This window comes from Corvus cornix, chromosome 11 (assembly GCF_000738735.6).
Source record: "Corvus cornix cornix isolate S_Up_H32 chromosome 11, ASM73873v5, whole genome shotgun sequence".
NCBI lineage: Eukaryota > Metazoa > Chordata > Aves > Passeriformes > Corvidae > Corvus > Corvus cornix.
The window spans coordinates 8,875,611-8,900,269 of NC_046341.1; the positions used below are offsets into that span (position 1 = coordinate 8,875,611).

Below are 24,659 nucleotides of genomic sequence, written 5' to 3' on the forward strand. Positions count from 1 at the left end.
CACACCTGAAGGAGGCCAAATATTAAATAAAGCTGATTTTCTAAGTTTTCCTTTAAGTCAGGTTTGATATTCTAGCTGCAGATTTTACAGCAAAAGGGCAAGGACACAGGAGATGGCCACCTGCAAAGTACCTTAAATAATGAGGAAAGGGCATTCTGCACAGTATCAGTCAGGTACCTGAGCTATCAGATACCAGTTGAAAGGGCAGCAAGCCAGTTGCACTCTTTAAACAGAGGAGTATTCCCAGCTCATTATAATCCCCCCAATCCCATTCCCTACATGTGGTGGTCACACTGAGACCAATAGTGCCCCCATTGCCCACTGTCCATGAGGGATCTTACAGTACTTTCTGTTTTGGTTGACTGTTCTCTCAGCAGGAAAAGGCTTTAGGAACAGGACAGAAATAACAATTTTGGACACTGATGGGCCATAAATTGCTGCTGTGCAGAAATAGGTGGAATATGGGCATGTTGTGGAAATAAAAGTTTATGTACTGTCACATCATTGGCTTGAGTTCCTGGGGGACTTTCTGGACTGAATCCAAACCTTGCCCAGCTCAAACCTTCTCTGGCTTAAGTCTTGCACTAAGCAAACCACGTGTGGGCCCTGATTAAACCAGGCTGCTGCATAACTCAGCCTGTAGCACATGAGGGTGCAGTTGTTTAAAAGGGGCTAATCCAGTGCACCCAATTCAAGGTCTGCTCTGCAGAATCAAGACAGTCCAGCAAAAAAAAAAAAAAAAAATTCCCCCCTCCTTGATTCTAACATGAATTTGTTAACAAGAAGTGACATGAGAAGAAAAACAGGTCCTAAAACCTCCCAGTTCTTCACTTCTGCTGCACACAGCATGCACCAGATACCCCCATATCTTTGAAGAATGAAAAAAGCAGCCCTGAAAGGGCATGAGCAGCTGGGAAGTGCCTTTTCATCAGTCAATGATGAAAATCAAATCACAGAATCTTTTCCTAGGTTCATAGTGGTAAAGGGTGGATAGAAGTACTGGACACATCTAATGACAGCCTGTGGAGCATGGCCAGCAGCCACCTTTCACAATTCCCACATGATCTCAAAATTCATCATCTGATGGATAGGTTTGTTTATTATTTTGGGACCAGCACGTCCCAGTTTAAGCAGATGTCATCCCTTCCAAACCACGTGCTGTGAACTTTGCAAGGACTTGGAAGGGTAACTGAGAGAGCTTGGGTGACACGGGAATCTAAAGAACTGAAAGCAGATTCAAACATTCTCCTTGTAAATAAAGGTCGTTATGCAGTCTTACAAGGTGCCTTTTGATTGTCACATGAAATCTAGACTATCTAAATGCAAATCTTTTTTTTATTTACTTAAAAGACAAAGATAAATACATTTAGACTGATCATCTGGTCATGGAAGAACCTATCAGATTTATCCATACTTACAAAACCTGATTCATCACTGAAATTTTCTACTTATATGTGGGTGGCTGCTAATACTGGTTTTGTTATGCAAGAATTATAAATATTCTCACTGAGAACTAATGACTTAATTTAGATGCACCAGCAGGATACGAATAGCTCAAGGTTTTCCCAGCACATGAGGAGCAGTGGCCATGCAGAAGGTAATTACCTGGGTCTAGAAATAAGTGGTTTTGAAGAGTGATAGCCCATTAAGGCAGGGACTGCAAAACACCCAAGAGCTCTCAGTAAAAGCACAATTCACCATAGGTGAAGACTTGTGACTGTGGAAGGAAGAGTTATGTGTGCAATAAGAGGCTTTGGAGGTGTTCAGGGTCTTTTTATTCTGATACTGTTTATATGTATATGGAAATATCAGTGCCCTAACTTGGCATCTTTTTAAGATCCAGTAAAAGCAGCCAAAATCAGAATGCTTTAATTTTCTTCCTTGATGCCTTGAAAGCCATGTTATTAAAGTCCAAGTTGCTTACCACCATTCAAGTCCCCTGCAAGTGTATTTTCTAAAAGGGCCTCAAATTCATGGGAGAAGGGGGAAGATAAGTATTTCAAGTCTTAAAAACAACTTGTAGACAATTACCATGCTAAAAACGGGGTCTTTGGACCATCTGCTCATCAGTGATACTTTTCTCCATCCCTCTCTCTGTGAATTTCTCTGTGCTCCCACACTGCCAGGACTGAAGAGACACTTTCACTCCATTTTGCCCCAATCTTTGTACTAAACTCAAGATCAGCGAGGGGCACTCTCAGAGTGAAAGGAGGAAAAGGAAACATTTACATCATGACCTGAGTCTGGTGGCTGTGAATTTGAGCTCTAAGCACATCCACAGACAAAACACCCATTTCTTCCTACTTTAGGCTCACTAGAGGGAGTCAAAATAATTTCTCCAAGTGGTGTCTGGAAAATGTGGGTGAGACTTTGAGAGCTATTACCACTAAACATCCTGCAAGTTCCCCAGATCCCTAAAGTCCTCAGAGGAACTGTCTCTGCATACAAACAAGACACTGAGGACAGACACACAGCATTTGTGAAGGGCTGGAAGTTGCTGGTAGCTTCACTCGCGTGTTCTTTTGGAGACCCACTACACCAGGATTCATTCAGCCCTCTCCTGCTGCTGAAGGCCCAGGACTCTGCCTGCTCTCCCACCACCATCCCTTCATCAAGAAACATGATCCATGGGAGAAACCTCACTCCCTTTGTGTACTGGTGATTAACAAGACTGATTTCTACTCAAGTGACGCTTACGACAGGCCTTCTTGAACATTATGAAGAACTTGAGTTCTTGAACATCTCAGGCTGGGGCTGAGGCATGTACCTGAAGCTTTTCATTTGCTTAGTTTTGTTTTTCTGCCTTTTTCCAACTTTTGAGGCCTGTGAGGTCCCCGTACCAGGTGGTCAGCAGTGGCACCATGGCCACAAAGCCACTGGGCAGAGCAGCACTGCCAGTTCATGTGTAAGCAGCAGAGCTTATTCTCCTCACAAGGGCACAACCCCACATGCAGCTGACCAGGCTCCTTGGCCAGTTTGTTATGATGCTGATGGGCAAAGCTATTTATGTTCCCTGCTTGCCAGGAGCTCTCTCTGTGCCCCCCCGTGGTTTGTAGTGTAATTTGCTATGAGACTTGTAACACAGGGATGTGCAGACCTCTCCTTACACAGAATAGCAGCATAAATCTCATTTAATGAGCTCTTAAGTGACTAACAGATATCTGTGTGCAGCTACTTGAAGGACAAACCCTACTGGGATAGAAATGGGCACAATGCCATTGCCCTCATGGCTCTTAACCAAAAAGCCCTTTCCAACCACCAATTCCTGCTTCATTCACGCTTTGTTTTTTTATCCTTTATTAGCTCTGCTATGTCCTCTACAGGCCTTTCAGATCAACTGAACACTGAAACCTCCTCTCAGCATTTGTACTCTGGATTTCTTCACACTTCATTGTATTTTACTTTTGATAACAGAACCTATTCAAGACAGCATATGCTGAATGGCTTCATTCCCATCCACACCTTCTCTGGATATGATAGTTTCAAGGGAGAACCAGAACAGTTTGGGCTCATTCTTGGTACAGAAATCACAAGGACAGCAGCAACAGGAAGACGCCAGGTTGACTGAACCACAATACTAACTCAGCACTGGTCACTATCAGGTGAAACACTGCACCACTGCCAGCCCCTTCTGCCATTTTCTGTAGGTGTTTTATAACCATATGCCAAGTTTTTGGCATATTTCCTTTTGTATCTCTCATCTTCCAGGACAGAGGTCCAGAGGAAACCACCTAACCCCCATTGCCTGGCAAGTCAGACCCATGGATGGGTCAGACTGATGACCATTTCCATGAACAGGATCTAATAATGACAGCAAAACCCACCAAACTAAACCACAGATTAAAGCTGGATGCACTTGGCATTTAGTTACACTCAGGGCATGGGGGTTGGGTAGCTGCAGTGAGTCGGAGATTTCCAGATAAAACATCAGTTTTGGGGAAGATGCATATCTATAATGAATTGTTAGCAGACACGCTATTCTGTCAAAATAAAACTCTTTTAATCTTTCACAGGGAATCCTGGGCTATTTAATTGATTAGCAGCTTTCTAATGAGAGGATTAAGTACACAGTAGATAACTCAGATGATTGACAGCTCTGCTGCACCAGCCTAAAATAAGATGCCTCAGTTTTCCCAGCACATGCCAATTAAATGATTAAGTATTGTTTACTGGGACTGGGAGGATTACAAGACAGTAGGTGGATTTATTAGCAGAGAAAGGAAAAACACTCCTACACAAAAGAAAAAGATTATTTTGAATGACTAACAGCCATGCCCCTGCAAAGGATGACTGGAGCTGAGTTATTCACTGCCAGCTTACACCCCAGCCCTTCTCCCTTTTTCAGACCATTTGTTAGTTTATGCAGTTACCTCCAATGTGCTCATCATTTCCAGGTGTCTTATGCAGACCATTTTCTGAGTTTATCATGTAGATAGTTGTAAATCCAGCTGCTTGATATTATCACTGGGGAAAAGGCTGGGAACTTAGCTCATTATAGACAGAATCTCACTTCTCTGGAGCAGGAGACCAAGATGTCTTTTAACAAGCAAGAGCTGCTTCATTAGCAGCCTTTTAGTACATGTAGGCACTGAATCAAATCAGCTAAGTACAAGTACCTGAACATGGCAGGGGCAATAACGTGGTTTAGCATCTTGCAGCAAGGACATCCAATTTTACATGAATTAACAATTTATGTGGAGAAGGTTTGGAAGAAAGGGGGAGGAGGGAGATGCTCTTAAATTCACACAATCAGGCTCCATAGTTACTGTGTCTGAACCAGCCACGCTGCTTTAACACAATATGTGCCATTTTTACCAGGCTGGGGGAAAAAAAAAAATCAAGATGCTGAAAAGATTTCCAAATTTATGACCTCTTTACTGCACATTAAATGAGATTACTCCTTAATTTTACAATCCCTTCCTTTGCCTTTTAGGTGACCCTCTAATCATCTGATCTCTGCATGGGAAAAGTTAAATGAGATGTTCTAGTTCAACTAGATGTCGAGAGCAGAAGCTTTGCTCAGATCTTCCCCTGCCCTGTTTCCGTAGGGTTCCTACACAGGTCTGTATGAGTGGCTTTGGCACAGCTGAGGAAAGCAAGAGTTGCCAGTTCTGGGTAAAGCCGCCAGCACTCCCTGCCCTGGGAGCTCTCTCCCCAGTATGCCACCATCACACAGCACTGGATAACGATCCATCTCAGCTGGTTAATTAGAAAGAGCAAGGTCCCTGCCAGACAGGAACCTCTGCAGGTGTGGAGACCACAGAAGCATGTTAACAGAGTAAAATATTTTGGTAATCTGTGGACTTGTGTTTTTAACAGTCTGTCCAGGGCTCAGAGCCCCATCCTGGGATTCTGACAAAAAAAGGAAAGTGTGAGATTTTCATTCTTCTGCAGAGGGCTGTGCACAGCACCTGCTGTGAGACATAAAAGCAGCAGACTGATGCTTCCACTGTTCCTTGGAGCTGTAACAGATAAAGCCATGAATAGGCTGAATTTCAACAAATCAATAAATTCAAGTCCAGAATGTCAAAGAGAAAACTGTGAAAAAGAGATCCTCAGGGATATTAAATACAAAGATATTACCTCTGGCTCTGGAAACCTCTGAGCTCTAGTTTTCAGAGAGGCTGTATCAAGGGAAATATTCTTGCACATCTCCTGCAGCAGCTGCTGTGAGCTGCAGGAGGCTGAAGAGGGGCTGTGGGGAGCTGTGACCCTAAGAGGTTGCAGAGGAACACACTGAGCTAATTACAAAGAGTGGCAAACTCTGTTATCCAGAGTTCAGCAAATATGAATGGCTGGTGAAACTGGTCATCATGGCTAGCAAGGCTAGTGTTGTGTCAAGAAAAAAGCAGCATCTAAATAAACATAAGGAGAATCACTGCAGGATGTACAGTCCTTCAGAGGACAGCCCCAGGATCACAGAGACAGCCCTGCTCCCAGGGCCTGGAGAGCAGTGATGCCCAGACTGACCCAGGCTCAGTGTGTCACCTCGCAGGAGCCAGCCTGGGGGTAGAGGTGCCACTTAACTCCAGACTGCTTTGTGACAGTCTGTCCTCCAGATTCCATAAAAAGGGTAGGGCAGCATTAGTCCCATGGAGAGTGCCTGCTGTGCTGCCCAAACACTGTAGCTGTAGGTCACCTGCACTGCAAGCAGTGAGAGTATAAGCAGAGATGGAGATAGCTCCTTCATCAAAGAGCATCAGGCCTTTCTTGAGAGATCCAGCTGTTCTCGCTGCAGTGCCTGTCAAGGATTAGGAGAGGCAGGACAAATTTCAGAAGAGCAATTGCCTTCTCTCCCTGTGCTCAGTGGTGTTGGTCTCCTCACTCCCTGCTCCCACCCTTAGCAGTTCAAATACCTGCCCAGCACCATCTCTGAACTCAGTCAGTCTGGTGCCAAGAACATAAACTCATTTTTTCCTCTCCACTCTCCTTGCATCACACAACTGCTCAACTTTTCTAAGCAATGAATTTCAATATCTCATTACTCTGTCAGTTGCCATAACCAAGTGCCCACAGCTGCGTGGCATTTACTGCTTATTTGTGAGCCAGCTGACAGCACCCTCCTTACCCAGGGGCAGCAAGGATACACATCTATGGGCACCTGCAGAGATCAGGTGTCCCTCCTTTAAAGCTGGAAGGGAACAAACAAACTCTCCCCTGTGCTCCTCTGCACAACCCTCCCACATGTCCCACTGCAAACACGCAGAGTTTTGATGCATATTTAATCTTCTTCTTGTACAACAGGGAAAGAATAGATACTAGATCTTGGGATTTTATCTAAGAGCTTTTCAGGGTGGAAAAGATCCCGGAATTGGACCCACTGATTTCTTTCCTTAAGCTTGTTATTTTACCAGTTCCCTCCTTCCAAGTCTTTTGATGAAGACTCATCCATGTTATTCCCCATGTAAGGACTTGGCTGGGCTCAGTGCAGGTGTTCAGCTTTCCACAGGCACAGACTGAAAGCAACATCAGTATGTGTTGCCCTTTGATGTGTGGGCCCAGTCCCTCAGGGACCAAATTATTAATATTCACAAGTTAGGTCTGCTTTTCAAAGCTACTTCAAGATTACCAAGGGGTGGATCCTCATTTACCACTTACCTGTGATTTATTTTTATATTGTTTTTGTGAAATTGCACTAAATCTGGTGGATTCTGCCATGCCAACTTGCACACCAGTTTCACTTCTGCTCTAAGAATATCTTTTCCAAAAAAGTAATGAAACCTTTTCTGATGTTTTGACTGTATCAGCATCAGACCAAGTAAACTGAATAACATTTAAACATTTGGATGTTACTACCAGGAAAAATGGTAATACTGACAATAGTCCAATCAGGAAACGTGAAGCATGAATTCACAGACTTACCATTTTTGTCAGCTCTTCTGAAAATCTAGAATTGAAAGAGAAAGAGAGAAACATGTTTACTATGTTGTCCAACACGAGGGAGTGAAGCCCTTTGCACCAGGACCACGTTCAGCCCCCCCCCACAGGACAGGTTCAAGTGCTCCAACCCCTCAAGACCCAATTCAGGTGCTTCACTGAGCTCACCCTTTCCAAGACTCAGCTGATCTCCCCCAGAGCAACCTGATGGACAACCACTGCCAGGTACAGTACCAGCATGCTTGCCTCTGGGATAACTGGTGGAAATGCTTTCAGCCCTCCAGCACCTCCCTCACTTAAGAAAGCTGAAACCATGGATCCAACACCAGAAAAATACACACTAAAAAAAATTACAACAGCCGTGCAGCCAGTCCAGACAATTTCTCTGGAGTCAATAAAATCTCTTAAACCAAGTTTCACAGCTCTGCACTTCTGAAAGAAAAATTATTTACAACAATTTTTTAAAAAGCAAGTCTCCTGCGTGGGAAGGAGATTATATTTAGACTTAAAACTACAGTGTAGAGGAACAGCCCACAGAGAGGAATCAAATAGCCATTTCAGAAGGAAAAAAATTGCAATAATGTGTAGTATTGTAGAACTTGCTGGGGAGAAGGAGGGCAGAAACAACTGCTATTTTTCTCACTGGCCTCCTCTGAGGAACAGTCCCCTAATACTGATACCAAAATCAGCTGGTCACTTCGGGGGTCCTTCCTCTAATCGAGTGTTGGGTAAGCAGAGTTTTTATCATACACACTGGTTACACATTCATTAGCTGTCCTCACTTACTTGATGCATATGGTTGCTTTATTTTACATATTCACACCCTTATCAGAAGTTCTCATACGGATCTTTGGGGTCTGTCTTCAATGTTTGATGTCATTTTTAGGTGGCTGTTCCTCATCCCCCACTTTTGACTTAAATGCAATATCTTTGTTTTGCATAACTTCTTCTTTGTCAGCCTTTCAGAGCTGAGCTGGCATCCTTCTTGTGTCTTGCATGACTTCTGTGTGCCTAAGTTACATCCTTCATCTACTTCTCCAGGGCTGCGCTGTTCTACTCTACTGTCTTTGCCAACACAATGCAATTAATAGCAAAAGGCTTGTGTGAAGGCTGGAACCTTACAGGTTCCTGCCAAAAATGGCCACTACCACAGGTCATAAATTACCAAAAAATTAACATGGGCAGAAAAGGTAAAATATTGTCATCATCTCTTCAGGCCTGACCCTATTAATTTGAGCAAGAGCAGAGATTTTAGTTGTACAAAGAAATTTCCCTGAGGAGGGAATAAAAGCACCAGCAAGACAGATCAGAGTCAGCCGTAAAATAGAATCTCATATTTTCTGGGTCACAAAACCATTAAAAAAATAAAATATCAGAAGAGAAACTGCTGCACAAAACAAGAACCCCAAGAGACAAATTGAATTGCAGAATATGCTATTTCACTGAATATGGCTTAATTAAGGAACATTAATCATTCTTTTGTCCAAAGTTCTTGTGAGGCTATGCAGCCTGGGGCAGAGTCAAAGCAGGACTTTCTGGTGTACTTCAGCAGAGGCAAAACCCCTCTGCCTGAGCCAAACCAAAGTGTTGGGAGTCATGGAAACTGCCTACAAGGGTTACAGCTTGTGACCACATCAAAACTCCTCTTGTGCTGACCTCCATTTTTTTAGAGCAATTAGAAATTTCTTGGGGGGGGGAAATCCTACCTCTCTCCATACTTACAGATTTCACTGAAGTTAAATATGGCTTTTAAAAGGCCAGCCAGTCATGTCTTGTCTATGGGAAGAAGGAATAAATCCCAGCAGGATCCCAGCAAGCTGTGTGGCTTTAGCACATAGCCCTCACCTGTGCTCAGTATGCCCTGCCCACTGCATGAGATATTCCTCTTTTCATGGCTTGGACACCCCAAATCCTCACTCCTCATGAGCACCTCCAGATGATGTACTTCTCTTTCTGGATGTTGGTTATTTCTGGGCTTTTTCTTTCATCAATGCATCCTTCTGTTGCTCTTCCCACTGCTTTGAAACCAAGGTATTACAGCCAGTCTAACACAGAAGCAGCAATGCCTGTTTTAAGGTCCCTTGAGAGATCACCATCCCACTAAGCACAGCTGGCAGAGGGAGAATGGAAAGGCAAAACCAATAGGTAAAATGTAGGTTAAAAAGGGAGAAAGGCTCAACCTGCCATGTTCTGCTCCACACAGCTGTTAACCTTGCAAGGAATACTTGGAGCAACAGGAAAAAAAATAAATTAAGAAATGGAAGAAATGTTTAGAAATTGAAGTATTTTTATCCAGCTCCACTAAGTGAACATTTTAGGGCTTTAACTCTCCCAGATACTCCCTAAAGTATGACTATTTGTAAATGAACGTGTTGATGAAAGATCACATCGGCTCTGTTACTTATCAAAGTTTATTCTACAGGACCAAGCTGCTTGGTTTTGTAATTGCTAATAAGCAGGATTTATTCTTTCAACTTAATTGAACCACCTACAATTTGCACACATAAAAAAAATTAAACTGGGACACCTGGAGGGAAAAAACAATTTAAGACAAAGTCATCTGTCAGCACAGGCAGGCACTGCATCAAGGTATGAACACTGGAATGAGCATCGGGAGGCTGATAAAGATGTAATATAGTCTGTGATAGCTTGGCAGCGCTGCCAAAAATGCTGCTGCTGTGAAGACCCAGGATTTATGTTCTAGGTCAGCAAAGAAGAGTGCCCTCCCCCACACAGCCCAAAGACACCCTCTGCTCAGGTCTTGGATTAGTTGTTCCACTGCGGGAAGGAGGTGGGGGGCTTTCCATAAGGGAAAGGTGTAAGATCTGGGGATGGAAGGGAAACCACAGCCCCCCACAGCTCCCCTATGGGCCAGAAAGCAAACCCACAAAGGTGCCAGGCTCCCAGGGAGCCAGGGGCAGGGACAGCTCCCACCAGCTCCAGAAGAAGGGGATACAAGTCAGGATGCTGCGTCATCTCCAGCACAGAGGCTGCAAAGCCCATCCAACCCGCAGCCGCTCTGCAGGCTCCCAGCAGCTCCATTGCTGACATCCTCACTCAGCAGCAAAGTCACTTAGACTTAGTCAAGCAGCAGCCCTGGAGGTCAGCGAGAGAGGAGGTAATGAAATATGGATGGAGAAGTGCCCTGTCCTGCCAGGCCCCAGCAGCAATTGCCTTCCTGTGCCTGCACCCAGCCGAGGAACATCCCCACGGGCACGGGGCTCACGGAACAGGAGCCGCCGCGCTGCTCAGCCTGACCAGGGATGCTCTTTCTGCTCCATCACCTCCAGTTCTCCAACCGTCGGGACAACGCACGGATTTCAGATGGTAAATGAGAAATTATCCACTTCAAGTACTGCAGCAACCATGTCCCCCATCAGCTGTGCTTTGAGGCTGTTAAGCAAAGCTCCTGAAGCACAGGCTAAGTCACACAGTGAGCCCACAGGATGCCCACAATATGGGCATTAAGCCATTTAATAGGATTTATACAGGCAATGCATGCAGTTTTCTGCCTGTGCGTACTTAACCCATTTACCAGAGGTTTAGATGAATATAAACACTATTTTCTCTACAGCAAAGAACTTGTGTCAAGATTTCCAACAGGTTTTCTCTAAATATATGTTTTTGCTGTACTCTCAAATGGCTACTACAGATATTTGACTGCCAGAAGTAAGCAATTCAAAACTCTGGTGGTAATAATAAACTTGAAAACAAAATGATGGCTTCAAATTTAAAACATTTAGTTCTGCCTTCTCAAAGCTCCTGGATGAGAACATGCCACACTGGAGGCTGCTTAATGAAGGTTTTCTCACAAGTTTTATTACATTCACAAAAGCACTCCCCTAAGAAGCCCAAGAATTATTACAGGTTTGTGGAGTTTATTATCCCTTCACCAGGTTAATATGATGTTGATTTAAAATAGAATGCAGCAGAGCTGAAATCTTGTTTTCCACCATAATCTGGGTGCAGAATTGAGGACAAACATAATCATGTCTCATGCATGAGGAAAGCCTATGGATGAGAAGGCATTCAGAGACCCACAAAGACCTAAAAAAATTATTAATCCTCTTACTATATTCCTGCATTCCGTTCTTTCTTTCTGCTCCTCGCCCTACAGGTCTTGACACTTCCTTTGGAGAAAAGGTTTTACATCAGGTATGGCCTTTAGTTCTCTAACTTGAGGTATCAGAAGGAATTTCCTTTCCTACAGCCTCACTCTGTTGCTCCTTCTGGCAATAATGTGAGAAAATAACGAATGAATGTCACTTTGGACTATCTTCGTAGACATTCTCAGGCTAATGAGCATTCCCTGTGCAAGGAGAAAGGCTTCATTTTGGTGTTTCAGTAAGGAATATGCCATTGGTGTGGAAATACTGTCCCATCTGCAGTGGTTCCCCACAAAACAAGGCTGCTGCAGAACTCCAGGTCTCTGGGCATTTTTGCACTTCAAAGCAATCTTTCTTCTTTTTCCCTTCTTCCCCAAGAGAAGAGCAGCTGACACCATGTCCCAGCCTCTGCTTTCACTCCTACCTTCTCTTTAGACTTTACCTAGCTGTCCTAAATAAAAGTTGCACAAGAAAGGTAAGAGTTGCATCTGATGTTCTGACCTGCTGATGTTCAGCACTAGAAGTTACTATTCCGTTCAGCTTCATTTCAAGCACCCATTTCCAAAGCCCTGAAGATCAGAGGAGAGCAGGATGGACTCTCCTGTGTGATTATGTACCTTGCAGTGAGCAACTCCTGAACGAAGAGAGCCTGGCCTGCCCTGGCCCTCCTCTCCAGCTGTGCCTGCAGGCACGTCTCAAGGGAGAAATATCAAACCATAGATTTCACAAAGAGAGGATTAAGGAGGAGGAAAATAGCCCTCTGAAATAGTTCACTCAAAGTGAGAAGGTAAACAAGGACAAACGAAGGGGAATGAACCAACCTTAAAAAAAAAAATCCCAACAAACAAAATGAAAACAGAAGGAAAAAGATCAAAACAGAAGAGATTGAGAAGGGATTCCTGGGATTCCTGTGGCTGCAAGAGCCTTGCTATTAAGAACTGCATTGGAAATCCTGTTGTTGACAAAACAGTTGGAAAACTGGCGGTTCTGGATCTATGTTTGGAAATGCACCATTGGCACAAATCAAACTCTCTGTATCTTCTATCCAGACACCTCACTCAATCCCATGGGGCTGAAGAAGCACAAACAAGGTTTGGCCACATAAGAGAGGGTGAAAGAGAAGCCATAAGAAGGAGAGATGGATTTGAAATTATCTTTCTGACCCTGTCAAAGAATAAAAAAGTCAGATCTGGGTCAAAATTAGTTTTTAGCAAAATACAGGGTAGATAAAGCAGAAAGCTTCATCTGACCTGCAATGAATGGAACTGTATTCTTCAGGAGTGTTTAAAATAAAGCCAAAAATCAATGCATTTAGTCCCCATCGGCAAGAAAGGAGGCAGGGAGGCCAGTGCTGCTTGGGGCTCACAGTCCTGCCGTGGGGATGCTCACCCATAGCCAAGGCTGATCCCTACTTTAGATGCCAAGCAGGAGATGAGCTGTGAACCAGATGGAGCATCTTCACTTGCAGCTGCTGTGACTGGCCAGGCCTCACATGCTCTGGAGTTCACACCTCTGCTGTCAACACAGGCTTTTGGCAGTGACAGGAAGGCAGGAAGAGATGAGCAAGGACAGTTTGTCAGCCAGCTCTGAAGTACTCCCAGACAGAACAATACCTGCCCAGACATTTCCTATGCCTTGAGAGGTATCCACCTCAGCTCTGTATTGCACGTGCACTCATCCACGCTCAGCAAATCCGATCTCACACTGGCTTAGCCACAGAGAATATACACCCACATAATACATCCTCCTTTTCATAAGTGTTGTGACATTGAGGATTTTTTCTTGACTGGAAATGCCACCATCTCCACATGTGGATTGGAGCAGCACTGTGACAGTTTTTAATAAAGGGAGTTTGTCCTCATGGGTGCAGAAAGCATTGGATATCCAGTGTCCACCCACAGTGTCTGGTGTGAGTGGGAATACCTGCAGCAGATTGCACATGCTGCCAGCCCTGAGCCTTGGGCTCTTGCAGCTGGAGCAGACCCAGAGAAGGCACCTGAGGGTGGGCACAGGATGGGTACAGACCCCTTGCTCAATCCCAACCCCTTATGATGATTTGACCAATGTCGTAAGAGCTGACCATTCAATTCAAAGTGATGTTTTCCTGGTTCCTAGAGTGACACATCACCTCCACTTGTTCCACCATCACTAAAGAGCATCCCTCATTCCATGGTTTTACTTGCTGCCTATTTTTGGTAATGCTTAGGACTTAAGTATCTTCATTAGATTTTTACCAGGGTTCTGGTAAAAATCTGCAACTTCAGCTACTTTTACATTTGGAAACCTATAGCTTTGAGTTGAACTAGTAAACATAATTCAACCTTTTTTAATCCTTTACCTAAAAGGCCAGAGGCAAAATGAAAGAAAAACATCGAAGCCAGCCCAAAGTTAAGATTCATCTTCCAAGTGGCAGTAGCCAGGTTGTTGGCAGAAGACATCTTACCCCCTTGTTGCGTTTTGTTGTTCTTCAGCCCTCAGTTTTGCCCCACAACACCACAGCTGTGTCTCTTTGGTGGAAAGAACACAGGGAACTTTGTTCTGACACACCAGCCACTCTCATGGAGGAGTCAGAACAAGAACACTGGGGATGGATGAATTAAAAGGAAGCCAGAAGAGGAAGACGTGACTAAGATACTATTAGTGTCAGAGCCATTTTATCTAATTCATAACCAAACCCAAGCTTTCCCCTCCTCCCCCAGCCCCCAAGGACCTGCCTACATAGCACACCAGCTCATGAAAACGTGTTAGCTAAACATAAAATCTTACAGGTCTTTTGCTTCATCCTCCCCCACCGAGAAGCTGCACTGCTGCGTGGCTGGGACTCACTGCTTCCCCAGCACATCCATCAGCAAAAATGTGAAGAGTTAGATGGAAAACAGGTTACCATCCTTGAGCGTTCAGCGGGCTGCCTGTTACTTTCATGCTAATGTGTGAAAATTAAGCTAAATACGTGTTCCTGTGTTTAAACCCTTTGTATGAAAGGGGGGTCTTGCAGTGCACTTGAAGAGCCCATTACAGTGAAGCTACAGCTTCAATTGGCATTCCTATTGTGCCTGGAGAAAAAGGAAAAAATTAAGTTCTAAGGAAGGAGGGGAAAAAGAAACCCTAAACCCTCAAATCTTACATTTCCAGAATGCATTTCTACTTTCAGCAGGTGAGAAAGGGCTCCCAGTACCATTGTGAAAGGGAAAAATGATCAGGAGCTGCACACCCAGCTCTATTGTACTTCCCACTGAAATAATACAATGCTCTACTGTGTTTCCCATTCTGAAAGTTCATGTCTCTTTTCCTAAGCTCAAACCTCAAAGTGGAAAAAAAATCACTTAAAGATAGTAAAATCGAATGGATAAGATATCATTTTGGTGGTAAAACACTCCTAACTAAAGAAACCTCATACATAAATTTAATGTATGAATTTTGCTTCCTAATTGCATTTATGCTCTGAAATTCAGATTTCCAAATTGTTGTGAAATTTTGGCAATTTCAGGGCAGATTGAAAAACAAAACAAACCAAAACAATCCAACAAAAATTGGGAAAAACCCCAGGAACTCCCCCCCGAACAAGTTAACTTAAAAGACATAATGGTGTGAGTTGCACTCATCCTCTGTTTTCCCTGGAAGCTCATTCCCCCAGCCTGCAGCTGCCCCCTGCCAGCCCCTTCCACTCGGCAGGGTCATCCTTCAAGTGCTCTGCGCTCTGACCTGCTTTTGGTAACCCACTGGAGACAATGGTGCCTCAGGGAACCAAAACGCCTTTCAGCTCAGGGTGCTCAGGGATGGAATGAGTTTCGGACTCTCCAGCCCATGGCAATGCCTACGGGTTCAGCAAATTATTTGCAAAATGCAAGGGCTTGCCTGGAAGAGCTACTACTGCCTATCCTATCTGTGAGAGAGCATGAGTTATCCTTTACTACAGCCAATGCCTCAGTAGTTTATTTTTGCTTTCACTACTTTTTTTTTTTTTTTTTTTTTTTTTTTTTTTTTTTTTTTTAGCTAGGAGATAGCAAAACAGAGGATCTATGTGTTTAATTACTGGATACTGCAGAAATACTGTAATTACACCATTTGCACTCTGGCTGATTCCACCCCATTCTCCCAATTGATTTAAGTGCAAACAGCCTTGTTAGCTCCCTAATCAGAAAGTCTAAAAATACAGCAATCGAGGCACTAAGCACATCCCTACCAGTCCCCCCAAACCAGGATTAAGGATCTACAGAGCATCCTCATCCCAGCTGGTCGAGGGGATGCAGGACCTGGGAAAAAGGCTGCAGAACCTGGGGTGCACACCCACGCTCAGCCTGTTCAGAGCGTGCAGGAAACAGGGTGCACCCCAGTGCCCAGCCAGCCCAGAGAGTTCAGGATCCTGGCAAGGAGGTGAAGGATACAAGCTACATCTCCATGCCCAGCCTGTAAAAAAAAGGTGCAGGACTCAGGAATGGAGGTACAGGATCCAGGACTGCACCCCATGCCCAGCCCAGTGCAGAATATGCAGAAGCAAGGTGCAGCTTCTTCCCAGCTGTCCCAGAGAGTGCAGGGCAAGGGGACATGGGACCCAGGCTGCCCTGACAATCTAGTAGGTGCAGCATCTGGACAAGTGGGTGCCAGACCCGGGCTGCAACCTCCTGCCCCAGGCAGTGCAGGAGGATCTGGAAAGGGGTTGCTGATTCTGGACACCCCTATGTCCAACCAGCCCGAGAGATGCAGGACCTGCTCCGCATGCCATTCCCAGAATCCGAGAAATAACCCTGATGCCAAGCTGTTCGCGGGATGCAGGTCCGGGGTGCACCCCGTGCCCGTGCAGCCTGTGCTTGCAGGGAAGCAGAGAAGCCGGGCTGCAGCCTCTTGCCCAGCTGGTCCGGGAGATGCTGGACCTGGGAAATACCGGCGGATCCCGAGGGGCTTGAGTGGGTGCGGGACAAGGGCAAGAGGATGCTGGACACCCACACCCACCCAACTGGGGACTGCAAGACCCGGGGTCCAGCCCGTGCCCGCCGGTCCAGGGAGCGCAGGACGAGAGGAACATCCCCGCTCCCGAGGCGGTGCGCGACGCGGGCGGGGGGAGGCAGGAGCCGGGATGCGGGATGCAGGGAACACTCACATCGAGGATGACGGAGGTGCCCTTCCTCTGGGCGGCGGCGGCGCCCGGGGCGAGCAGCTCCCGCTCGGCGAGGCCCTTGTCGCCCATCCTGCAGGCCGCCCAGCGCAGCAGCCCGTCCAGCCCGCGCAGCGCCGGCGCCGGCTTCCGCAGCAGCTTCTGCACCCCGGCCCGGCAGTACCGCGCTGCCTGCTCGCACATCGCTCAGCCCGGCCTCATCCCGCCGCCGGGACTCCCCCTCCTTCTCCTCCTCCTCCTTCTCCTCCTCCCACAGCCGCTCGGCGGGCAGCGGGCGGGTCCGCGGGGGGACCCGCGGGGGATGCTGCCCGAAGAGCAAGGGGGGACTTTTGGGGTGGGGGTAGGTCAGCCCCCCGGGCTCCAACACAAACCACCCTTCTAGGCATTTTATGTCTGAAAAGACTATATCCATGTTCTCTCCCCTCCACAGCCTCTCTACCCCCACAACAGATGTTAGCAACTCTTCGTTGCTGGAAAATAAAACTTGCCCCTAAACCCCTATCCCTACTCCAAAAATTCCCTATTCAATGAATAGTCAGTGATTCCAGGTGGTGTATTGCCACATCTGTGGCTACAGCAGTAACCACAGTGCTCATCTGGAAAATATTCCTAGCCCTGTAATTCTGTATTGTGAGGATATTCCTTTGAGATACTCCTGTGCTCAGCCTCACAGGTCACGATGTAGACTTGCAGTAAAGGCAATAAGAATTCTGGACAAAATGGCACTAAATAATTTCATTTCCCACTCCACGCTTGAGCTCCCACAGTTTGAGTTCAAACCGAGGAAGGCACCAAAGCAGGAGAGCTCAGACTCAGTCACACTTGGAGGTTTCCCCAGAGTTCTGGAGTAGCCACATGCGACATCCAGAGCCTCTCCAGGCAGCTCCAGAGGACTTCATGACCCACCAGGGCCATGTCCCCAGATTTGAAAACCCCTGTCACAGGAGCCAGCATGCTCAGCACCACCTGCAAGCATTGCATGCTTCCCACACTGAGTCCTGTGCCTCCAACCAACAGCAGGATCACTCCAAAAGGCCTGACCAACCACTGCTTTAAGTGAAGCAAACATCAGTAAATTATTTCTTTCAACAGAGCTTACACATTGCAGTTCACCAGAACCCAGACCCTCAGAAAAGCCTACCTGGAGGAATTATTTAGCTGCTTCTTCTAACCACCCATCTTTATTCAGGTAAATTAGGGTGAAACTTCTGTGTTTGAGGTGACAGGTGGGGAATGTGCATTTCCCTCTCAGCTGCTGCTCAAAGAAAAGTGAGTGGGAGCCCAGTCCTTTCTGCTGGATTACATGGATAATAGCTGGAAGCTCTTGAAAGGCTTTTAAACAAATGGGGCACAGAGAAGCCTAGCAGTAGGTCAGGACACCCAAAGGCTGAGCCCCTCTTTCACCAAGCTCATGCCTTTCAGGGTTTCCTTCTCCAGCAACACAAAATTCATGAGGGAAAACAGAGGAACTTCAGGGGTTTTGTGTTGGTTCATGGAGGCTGTGTGGAGCACTTCAATGGCTTTGTGTTCATTCATGGGGATGCTCAGAGCAGGCTGGTGTACAACCCAACCACCACTCAATTCGCATTCACACCTCACAGCAAAGAGAAGCCAAGAAATATTTTGTCCTCCTTGCCATGAAGTGGTGCCAATCTCCTGTACCCCTCACAGTCAGAACTACTCTGCTCTTTTGTACTTGTACAGTGCTCAGATTATTCACGTCCTTCTTTCTCCTTTAGACATCCCTCCACTAAATGGCTGCTTCAGACTGGATTGATCACACCCAGTTTAGGATTACTATATATGCTTGCTAATTAAAACTATTGACTGAACAAATTTAGAAATAAGGTTCTTTGAATTTTCCTTTCTATTTACCATGAAGATTCACTACTTGGATTTGAATTTTTGGGTTATTCCTGTGCTTTTGTCAAAAACAGTTCTTGCTACTGTCAAAACCAACTCTATGACATTTGAATACTCATTTTTCATACTAAATAGATTTAGATAGAAAAAAACTCTGCCATTCACATTAGGAAGAAGCCAATAACTTGTACTGGGCTGTGCTGCTCAGGGCTGTTTCCAAGTTCCCATAAGGCTGAAGTCTCTCTTTGAGGAAAAAGTGGGAGACTGTTACTACTTATCTGAGCCAGGTGAGGAAATGAGGAAACAGAGCAACCCTCAAGGCATATGCTGGTGCCAGCCCGTGCCACAGCACAGCTGAGGGCAGAGGCACAGACCTCACGTTGAACTCTGTGTGCCAAAATTTATCCCCTGCTTCCTGCCAAGGGAGATGGGACACTGCTTGTCCTGTGCAAATAAACACAACTGCAGCCAAGGCATCAGGGCTCTGCCAACCTCTCCCACCATCCTGTGTGTCTGGTCATGGCACGGACCCCGGCAAGCAGCCATCAACCAGGGCCAGAAGAAGAAACCAAACAAGTGATGGACAAGTGGAAACATCAGGATTTACTTGACTCTTTAGCTGCAGCTCCTGGACATCCAGCACACTTATTGCTCTTTAATTAAAGGTGGAGAGAGCAGGACCACCAGCAGCCACTGGCTGCCCTGAAAGCTTTATCCATAATGCAGATGCTGAGTGGCATAGGAATAAATAGAGAGAAGAGAGAGAATGCAACCAACAGGCACAGTTAAATGCAGGCAAAGTGCATCCCTGGGAAAGCAGCAAGCATTAATTACACGTTCTGGTAGGCTCAGCGTGGTCAGGCCATGTGGTGCCCAAGGACAGCAGAGCCCAGCGTGCAGCACAGTCCCAGACCCGCTGGCATTTTGCTCCTCACGCTGTGCTGCAGGCAGAGAGCTCCAGCCCTGCCTGACAAAGGAAGGGAGAGCTGCAGGGGAAAGGCAGCAGCTGCTGCTCCACCTTCCCTGCCCCAACATTTAACACTGAGCCTCCCCACTGCTGTGCTGGCTGGACACACGCGTTGTTCCAGACCTCTACAGTGTTATAAATGATGGATCAGTTGGACAGGAAGGTTGTTGAAGACTGTGAGAGATCAGACCTATTCTCTCTCACTCCCAGCTCCAAGTTCAGAAACTCTGAGATCTCAGAAAAAGACTTTTGCCAGTCCAGTTTCAAGTCTGATGTTGACCTGACAATGCTTTTTGCCTGGTGGGCCTGGAGCTCAGCTTCTGGTGGCAGTAAGCCACAAACACTGGCTTACTGCTACCACTGACAATGTTTGCTCTACCAGATTTCATATGGGGCTTATTCAGGTGCTACATCCAGTATTTTCCAGTGACTTCCAGAAAGACTTAGAGCAAATGCACAAACCATGTGCTGTAATTTCAGATGAGAGGCCATCTGAAAAACACAAGGGCTCCTCTGAAGAAAAGGTCCGAGAGGAGCAAAAGTCCTGCCCAAACCCCGGCGTGGGAGGCAGAGGCAGCAGCTTTCATCTCCCCTTTGAATTCTGCCTTCTCCCCCCATCCCTCTGCCCACAGCAGGCAGCTTTATTTAATTAAAAACTTCCAACAGGCAGGACCTGCAGCCTTGCTTGGTGCAAAATGTCACGTACAGCTTACTAATATTTACTAATGACTGAGGGATTGAGGTTAATGCAACAGTTCAATGGCAGGAAGAGGAAATGGCAGCCCTGTCAGAGAGATGGGAATTTGGCAGAGCAACCTTGTTTGCCCAGCCTGGAAGCTGAAATGACACTTTAGTCCCTCTATTAACTTATGTTTATTACAATGCAGCATGTAATCACCAGGTGATTCTATAAAAAACTGTATATCCCAGCTTGAAAATGTCACACTGCCAACAGCACCATGGTAACTCACCAGTCTGAGCTGAAGAAGATACAGGGAGACCACGTCCACGTGCAGTGTGTTAACTCCTAAAAACACAACCAACCCCCTCCCCTCTTCAAGCTGAAAGGAGCTGAGCTCATGGTTCGGTAACACAGCTTGCCCACACACTAAAGAAGTATCAAGTTCACCTCAGTCGCTGGGATCACAGGTTTCTGACTCGGGCCCTGCAATCAGGGATTGTAAAAGCTTCAAATGCACCATTTTATGTCAGGTTGATCTTAAAGAGCCGAATTCTTGTTTAAGACAAGATGTGGACTTATACTTTGAATACCTCCAGAGTGTCTTCCAACCATAGTTACCCTAACGAGACAAAAACCTCTCTTTTCAAGTAGTCCTGCATCCAAACATGCCTCCCACTCCAGGACCAGCCAGCACTGCAGCCAAGGGGGGAGCAGGCAGGTCCAGCACAAGGTGAGAGAGCCTGATCTTTCTTGAGGAATTACTCAGCCCACCCAATGCACCCAACAGCTGCAAATGGAGACCAGGCACAGCTGGAGAGTTCTGGTTATTGTTGCTCATTATCCTAAAGGCAGAGATATCCAGGAAACCTGGTAAACAGGAATTACAGGGACTAACCTCACCATTAAATAAAACTCATACAGCATTAGGACATCACAGCTCTCAGAAGTCCTGACTTCCCCAGAGCTCTGAGGGGGTTCTCCAGAGAAATATGAGAATTTGTCACCATAAGAAAAAAACAATTTTTGAAAATAAAATAAAAAACAAAGCTCTAATTCATAAGAGACTCACCTTCCAAGACACACACAAGCTCATCCTGGAGAAGGCCTAGGAGCTGTGTGGCTTCTCCAAACCCCTCAGCAGCAGCACAGCTCCTGACTGGGTTGGGCAGCCTGAAAAATTCAGGACACCTGGGCTGGGGCCCCCACATCAGCTCCAGACATGGCCTTCAGTCCCCAGGGATCCTGCCACCATTCAGTGGACACCTCAAAACCCGAATAATATTATAGCCTTTTAGTTATTCTGAGGTGCAGGAATGTAGGCAAACAGTGGCTAAAGACCTTCTGCTGATGGCTGCTAAATAAATTCAGAGGGTGGTGGTTGGTTTTGTTTTGGTGTTGGCTATTAAGGGACATTACTTAGCTCTGTTGTTTTGGTAATTGAGGAAATGAACATTTAACACCCAAATTAGCACACCCTTGATTAAAGTTAAAGGCCACTGGCTGGATAGAGCTCGTGATTGTGGATTTGAAGGGAAGAGCTACAGTAACGTTTCTTGCAGTTTTATTACTTATAATAGCATTCATGTAAAGCAGACTAAAATATTTTCTCCTTCAATATGTAGTTGAGGTCAGAACTATTAAGGACCCTGGAATAAGCTAATCCACTTCTTCACTTACAAAATTACCCTTTGTTTCTTGTGCCCAGTACACCTCATTTCAGATCATATATAACAGTATGAAACGCATGGAACTGGACAATTACAGACTTTCAGATCTCTAAACCTTTGTGTGAGCATGACCACCAATTTAAAAATGTTTCAGTTATTGCACCTAAATAAAATATCGCCTCTTCATAACCAACCTCCCCAATTACAACATAAACCTGATAATCTGCACTGTTTTAATAGTCGAAATGTGTCTGCGAATGTGTTGAGATCAGAGCTATCAAGCTTCTTCATAACAAGAGTGGGCAGGGAGGGACTGGCACTTTTCCCATTGCGTATACCCTTTGTAATTAATTTCTAAAGTAATTTCCTCCTTTGCTCGGCAGATATCATCTCTGACTGCATTTGCGGGGGGAAAGAAGATCTCCCCAGTTTATTTCTGACAATAAATACAGTTAATTAGTTTTCAGTAAGTAAAATCTGACAGCTTTCAAAGAAAGCGGGACTCCCTCTGGGGTGCCCAGTACAGGCACGGTGGCAAAGCCCAGGCAGAGGGAAAGGCACAGGGGGCGTGGGCAGGACACTGGCCAAGAGCTGCCCCAGGGGATGCACAGTTTAGAGAGGTATAATACAAACCTTTCTTATTCTTAAGATATTTAGCCTGTGGCTAAAGCTGTGAACACATGGAGGTTATTCAGAAGGGCACAGAGCTTGCCGGAGGATTCCTTTGCCTGCGGCACTGCTCTCTGTCCTCAAAGGGATGCTGAAACCGCACGACAGGAGTGATTTGGGCACAAAACCCGTGCCCAGAGGGACTAAACCCACAAACCAGGCTTGCTTCACACAACCCAGCACCCCAGTGGAGCCCGAGGGTGGGACCCCCTGACCTGCTCTGCGGGTGACCGGAGGAGGGCTTGAACGTGCAAATGCTGTGCTGACACCCAGGGACTGCTTGAGCAGCTGCTGGGTGGCTGCGATTTGCCCTCAGGGGACACCAGAAGTTTTGCTTGGCTCCAGGGCTTGCTAGTGGCTGTACCCCTAGATGGGATCCCCAGGGCAAAGGCTCACTGCCACAAACACGTGTGGACAAACACAGCAACAGCCGGGGGAGAGGTCTGCCAGGTGGTCTCCAAAGGATACTCACGGCAGCTCCAGCAGTGAACTGGTCTTTCAGGTACAGACCATCAGTTTAGCAGCACACTCAATGCTGTTCCTTACTGCTCAAGCACCGGGCACATTCATTTTCCCTCCAGCGTTTTATTTGTCCTTATTTGCTGTCCTCAAAGTGACAGACCCGGGGAAATTATTTATATCTTACACTGCTCCCATAATTATTCACCAAGAGTTTGGGAGACTTACTGCTGGACACACACACACACAAGTCACTTCATGAGCATGTTATTGGGTTTCCTGGCTGTGGAGCTATTTTAAAATGCTGCTGTGGTTGCCACTTTGGGATCAAACTCATGTAATTTAATGGGTTTCACTGAGATACCAACAGGCCCTCAAGGCAGATATCGATTTCCCACAACAAAGGGCTGCTCTTGAAATAATTTAATGGGATCACCAAGAAGTGACTTTGAGCTGCAGGTGCTGGTGGAGGTGAGCTTGCTGGGATGTCATGGAAAATGACGCCCAAAAGCAAGACAGCCCCTGACCCAGAATTCCCAGGGGAGCATGGAGGCAGGCAGTGAAGCAAGTGCCTTGCCCTCATAAATTCCCTTCTGTCCCATAAAGCCAGAACTGGAAAAGGGCCACCTTCATCCAGTGGTTGTCACCCTCATGGAAATGTCCCTCCTGCAGCCTGTGCAGCACCAAAGGCTGCACATCCACAGCATGGCGTACAAGGACATCTAGTGCCTGATGCTGAGGCTGCAGGGAGGCTCTGGGCTACAGCAGAGTGTGGTTTTCTGGTGGCTTATCCCCTCACAGCAATAAAAGTCCCCTTGGGGCCAGCCCCAGCAGTGCTCTGGAGAATGGCATCCGGGCAGGAGGGTCACTGTGTGGCTCTGACATGAGTCTCAGCTGTCTGCAACATCTGGGGCTTTGTCTCTGAGCTGGAGCTCCCCCCATGCCCCCATGCCTGGAGCAGTGCCTCTGACCTGCCCAGTCTGGGCAGCTTTGGGCGTTCTCCCAGCTGGGCTTTGACACACACGGCTCCCATGGTAGTGCAGGTAACGCAGCACGGCTGAGAAGGATAGGATAGTTGTGTCTTCATCTGCTTACAGTGCTCAGCTTTCTACTCCTCTGTCAGTTCTGTGACCTTCTCAAAGCCTGGCACAGGTCCAGTGCCCTACCTGACTGCTGCGTTTGGGGATGGAGATGACCACACAGTTTGCGGCACGAGAAACCAATCTTGTTTTCAAAGGACATTCTCCCGTCCAAAGCTCTCCATAGAAAAGTTGGTGAATTAAAGCTGCTTGGGCAACACAAACAGCGCTTGTCAAGCCCTTGTACAGCAGAAATACCAAATATCTGAGGATAATCTAAGTTGTTGACAGTGGAAGAAGGTGGACAATCAAGATGTCAAAACAACTTCACGGGGACAAAAGGTCAGAGCATCGCAGATTGACACGGGCAGTCTGGGCACGAAGTGTGTTTACCTGGTACCTGCACTGCTGATGTCCCTGCAGAGCCTTGGGACATGGGATGGCAGCAGGGAGGGCAGGAACCCAGCTGAGCCTAACCACATGCTGCGGCCAAGGTCAGAAACTCATCACACCGAGGTGCTGCCAGCAGATGTTCCTGCCCACTGTCCCCTCCTTAGGCAGCAGCCCTCACTCTGGAAAAGAGAAATTTTCTTTAAATGAGAATTGGAGAGGACAGTTAGAGATACGGAACGTCCCACTGGGCCATGCACTTCAACAGAGAACCTGGAATAATTACA

At 46.4% G+C, this 24,659-nt stretch overlaps 1 protein-coding gene across 3 annotated transcripts in view; it reads right to left on the reverse strand.

Annotated features, from left to right (window-relative positions):
• NECAB2 (N-terminal EF-hand calcium binding protein 2) overlaps positions 1 to 24,659 on the reverse strand; it is a 90,918-nt gene that overhangs the window by 59,955 nt on the left and 6,304 nt on the right. The window contains exons 1-2 of one of the 3 annotated variants that reach the window (XM_039558538.1): positions 16,582 to 16,826; positions 7,363 to 7,387 (exon numbers count right to left, since the gene is read on the reverse strand). In XM_039558538.1, the coding sequence (XP_039414472.1) occupies positions 7,363 to 7,387; positions 16,582 to 16,779 (223 nt within the window). In that variant the 5' untranslated portion in view covers positions 16,780 to 16,826. Of the gene's footprint in view, positions 1 to 7,362; positions 7,388 to 16,581; positions 16,827 to 24,659 lie in introns of those variants that run through there. The other 2 variants (XM_039558539.1, XM_039558541.1) reach the window with 2 other exon arrangements.